Source organism: Antrostomus carolinensis, unplaced genomic scaffold, assembly GCF_000700745.2.
Source record: "Antrostomus carolinensis isolate BGI_N321 unplaced genomic scaffold, ASM70074v2 scaffold43125, whole genome shotgun sequence".
Taxonomy (NCBI): domain Eukaryota; kingdom Metazoa; phylum Chordata; class Aves; order Caprimulgiformes; family Caprimulgidae; genus Antrostomus; species Antrostomus carolinensis.
The window spans coordinates 24,783-29,614 of NW_010319313.1; the positions used below are offsets into that span (position 1 = coordinate 24,783).

The 4,832-nt window shown below is 41.7% G+C and overlaps 1 protein-coding gene across 1 annotated transcript; it reads right to left on the reverse strand.

The window, feature by feature from the left end:
* Nucleotides 1-3,028: 3,028 nt before the first annotated feature.
* On the reverse strand, nucleotides 3,029-3,799 carry MED28 (mediator complex subunit 28; the record flags this gene model as incomplete). The annotated part of the gene is made up of 2 exons (XM_010169205.1): nucleotides 3,029-3,226; nucleotides 3,687-3,799. Coding segments are annotated over 2 exons (311 nt in total), but the record flags the coding sequence as incomplete, so codon positions are not given.
* Nucleotides 3,800-4,832: the final 1,033 nt, after the last annotated feature.

Below are 4,832 nucleotides of genomic sequence, written 5' to 3' on the forward strand. Positions count from 1 at the left end.
AACTATCTATTTCCATGCTTCTCAGAATTATGAGAAAAGCTGTTCCTGATTTCTTTTAGGGAATGATAAGCCAGTATATGATTTAGGAAAAAAAAAAAACCACCAAAACAGTACTTTCCAAGTAAATAATTGGGAACTGCTCTTACATCTAATTACTATGGAGTTATAGGCATGGATTTCAGAAAAAAAAAAGAGCCTTTTTTTTAACAAACTCTGTAAAAAATGAAGAAAAGGCAAAATTCTGTATACTGTTATGTGAAGATACTTTTTGATCAAGAGACTGTACCACTCCACAACTACAGTAAATAGGCAATTTGGTCTCTGATATGACCCATCAATCTGACTCCAGCTGAAAAAAGATCTTACTTCTGTAGATGATTTCTGTAGGTTTATACATTTGCTTCATCAGCTATTTAAAGTTATTTCTGTATATAGTAATGTAATTTTTAAAGTTCTTAAAAGGTTTTTGTTAAATTTATTTTAAGCTGTACAGCATGCTGTATGCCTCCCAAGAATAGCATGTTTATAGCAGGCTGGTTTAGAAATACTCTCTAGTTTGCTTAATAAACTGTTTTGTATAGTCAGCATTGCAATACAACATTCCCGTTGCACTCCAATACATGTAACAATCAGCCTGATACATCAGGATAATATGCAAATATGAACATTAAAACTTGCTTGTAAATCATCCACTTCCATGTTTTGCAAAACGGTGCTACGTTACAGAATCGCAGAATGTCAGGGATTGGAAGGGACTAGTCCAATCCCCCTGCCGGAGCAGGAACCTAAATGAGATCACACGGGAAGGTGTCCAGGCGGGTCTTGAATGTCTCCAGAGAAGGAGACTCCACAACCTCCCTGGGCAGCCTGTTCCAGTGCTCTGTCACCCTCACCGTAAAGTAGTTTTTTTTCTTAAGTTTAAGCGGAACCTCCTGTGTTCCAGCTTACACCCATTGCTCCTTGTCCTATCATTGGGCATCACTGAGAAGAGCCTGGCTGAAGTGTGAGTCAGACTGGTCCACCGAGTTCCAGATTCACGGGAACTGCATTCTCGTACGTTTTATCTCCCTGTTGCCCCTATGCCCGCCAAACGCAAAGTGCACAACTGACATTTATCAAATCACACCAGCTAGCTCAGTACTGGGGGGAGAGACACCCAGGAAGAAATTAACCCTCAGGTAATTCATCAACACATGTGGAAGCAGCCTAGCATTTAAGGTAGAATAGTTCATGTTTAACTGCTGTACAATTTGAACCCCCATTTAATTTCGACCAGCAGGGCCCAGATACAAAACATATTTTACGTGTGCGAAGAGGTGTACCTCCAGCTCACCTCTGATATCAAACAGCCAGCAAGAGCTGTACCGACAGATGCAAGCACTCAATACAAAGCAGCCACCACACCTCAGCCATGGTGAAAAGGTGACAGAGGGGGCAGAATGCTTCTCCAGGCCAATACTTACATCCCAGCTGTTTAGTACTTTTTCCAAGATGAACTGCTTGGTTTGGAAGGAGCCTTTCACATCAGATTTGGCAAAAAGACACATTTATACGTGCAGTCAAGGGGATAAAACAGGGTACAGTAAGTAACACTGAAGAGTGCCTTGGTATCTGTGAGAAAATCAGAAATATTTAGGGCTAAGTTTTTTGTTAGTTTTCATCCACTCTGCCCCAAAAACTTTTGAAGCACACTAGGAAGTTCAATACACAATTACTAATCCTGATTTCCAGGGTTACAGTATTCCAGTTAATTAACTCTGTCCCCATAACAGTGTCCCTAGGAAGTGGCTTTCCTGGCTAGAAGGATGAATTAAGCTTCTTGCCTAGTAAGAGAGAGGCAGGACTCTTTTGGCATTTCTACCTCTGAAATCTTTTTTTGGCTACATTTAGATTACTAAATAGTGCACCACAGCAGAAGCTAATTCTGTAAACGGGCCAGTGCTGAAGACTCAACATCCACAATGAGTGGTCTTTATTTTGGGGGTAGGTATTTTGGACCATCTCTACACTAGCCTGACAGAAGACCAGTCACACTGGGCCTGCGTTACATACTGCCCCGGCCGTAGGCATTTTGCATTTTCATTTCATCCTGTAAGAGTCACATTTGTGTATCCCGAGACCCCTTCATGAAGTGAGCAAAAGTCCACTGGAGATGGACAATTCACTTCAAAAAAAAGTACACTCTTGATCTGACCTAGATATAGTCAATTTTAAGGGTGCTTCCACAGTGGTACTTATGGATAATTACTGGATCACAAAACAGTTATATCTTCCAGTAAAACCAAACAGTAATCTTTGCAAGTATTTTCATCATATCAGCAAGGATACAGAATCACAGAATGTCAGGGATTGGAAGGGACCTCGAAAGATCATCCAGTCCAAACCCCCTCCTGGAGCGGATGAGATCACACAGGAAGGCATCCAGGTGGGTTTTGAATGTCTCCAGAGAACGAGACTCCACAACCTCCCTGGGCAGCCTGTTCCAGTGCTCTGTCACCCTCACCGTAAAGAAGTTTCTTCTCAAGTTTAAGCGGAACCTCCTGTGATCCAGCTTACACCCACTGCCCCTTGTCCTACCATAAGAGCCTGGCTCCATCCTCCTGACATTCGCCCTTTACATACTTATAAACATTAATAAGGTCTCCCCTCAGTCTCCTCCAAGCTAAAGAGACGCAGCTCCCTCAGCCTTTCCTCATAAGGGAGATGTTCCACTCCCTTAATCATCATACAGGTCAAGGAAAGCTAGGGCCACCCTTTCTAGAAGGAACAGGATGCATTCTGCAAAACACACTTCTACCAGAAAGCATCCCGAATAGCAATTCTGCATATTTTCCACTGAAATATAAAACCAATATAAAACCAATCCATATTTTTTTTTTGGGGGGGGGGGGGGAAGATAATTTATTTTGCTTAATTGTCTTAAATATTTATATTTGTAGTACAAATTTCATTATAGAAAAAGCATACAAAGTAAGAACACAACGACTGCTTTGCACCGTTGAAAATACTCAGATATGTAAAATGAAGATCATGTTTGCTTCATTGGAGCAGGAATATTAGCAGATGCTTGTTCTAGGTAAGCTAATGGCCCTTGCGGTATTTCTGCAGGCTTTTTGTGCTGTACGCTGATATCTTCCAGGACCTGCTGCCAGTGTCGCAGTTTAGCCAAGTGCTTCTGAATTAACGCTTCTTTTCTCTGCAATTCATTTCTTAATTCTGAAACATCCTATGGATTAAAAAATGTGTATTAGTAAATAGAGAGTATTCGTAAGAATAACCACCTCACATAAAAGAACGTGTAATAATTTTTTTAGCTTGAGTTTTTAAGCTGATCTTGCAGGGATTCTAATAGTGGAAAAGTGTCTAATAAAGCAGAGGGAAAGCACTGTGAACGCACTAGTTCCGTTCCCCTGGGTCACGTATTTCAGAGATCATTACATCCAGCAAAATTTGCCTAGTTTGTTTCTTCCAATGAAACTATTATGAAACTGTTCCAGTACTCCACAGAGCAGCAGGCATCCAGCTTCTCCAGGTTCATGGTGCAAGTGATGTTAACAGTCAAGTTCTACCAACTTAAGATACAGCATCATGTAGAGAAATCCAAAATTGATGTGAACAAGGTGAATAACAACTGCTACACAGCTTATCTGATCTAGCACAACAAAGGTAAATTAATTTAAACATACCTCTTTAATTACTTGCTCTGGTTTCTGGACTGACAGCTGCAGCCTTTTTTGTAGAAAAAAGCATTCCGTTTGTCTGGCAACATCCAGAAATTTCTGGATGCACTGATCAACACCTAAACATAAAATAACAAAACAGAAAGTACAGATTCCAAAAAGTAAGTTATCATGCTGATACTGGTAGTTGTCTGCATGCTGCTAAAAACACTTTTCACAGTACCTTCTAAAAGTAAAATCTTCAGATTTACTAAAATAACATATTTATAAAACCAGGATGTGCATTAAGTCTCTGTATAAAATGCTGCTTTGCAAACTTTCAGAACTTCTGAAGGTGCAAGACAACAACTTTTTTTCCCAGGTTTTATTACATTTTTGACAATGAAAGAGAGCGACAAAATAATTTGTGGAACTTGGCTGAATAAAGAAAACATTTCACTGCACACCCAACCAACCAGCTCAATGTAAGGGTCTAAAATATGGGCACGTTTAGGATAATATTCTGCCTTCATATATTATGCACTACTGTTTTGATAATAAAAGCAGCAGCTTTTATTATGTCCCATTGCAGCATATGAATATGACTCGGCATCCAGAAAGGATTTTTCAAAAGCATTTATGCTGTTTTCAAAACAGTGCTTGAGAATCCAGCTTTGAAAACTTCTCTGTACACTTCTAAACAGTACCCAAGGGCCATTTTTTAACTTCCCGTTTATACCGGTGCAGGATTAATCACGCCTCCCACAGAGGTGCCCGTCACACAAGTCTTAAAGCATTGCTACTAAGGAATCGAGGTGGTCCTTTCCCACTTTTTATTACTGCTCCGTATAGCTTCAGGAGCATCACCTGAGCTCTCTAGTTTCTGCACCACTGTTTCACTGCACGTTGACAGACGCCCAGGCAGCCCCGGAGCCGGCTGACACGCAGGCCCCTCCCCGGACCCCGATCATTCCATGCCCGGGGGGTTTCTTTCCGTGTGAGCCCCCGCTGCTGAGAACAGCGTTCCACCCGGGAAGGGCCCAGCAACCCCGAGTTACACCAGAGTCACCGCCCCGAACAGTTCTTTGAATCTCTTTTGGCCCCACACGGCAAGCCACGTCCGCGCCCGGCGAAGCCCAAAAGCACCTGCGACACTTCACAAGCAGCTTCAGG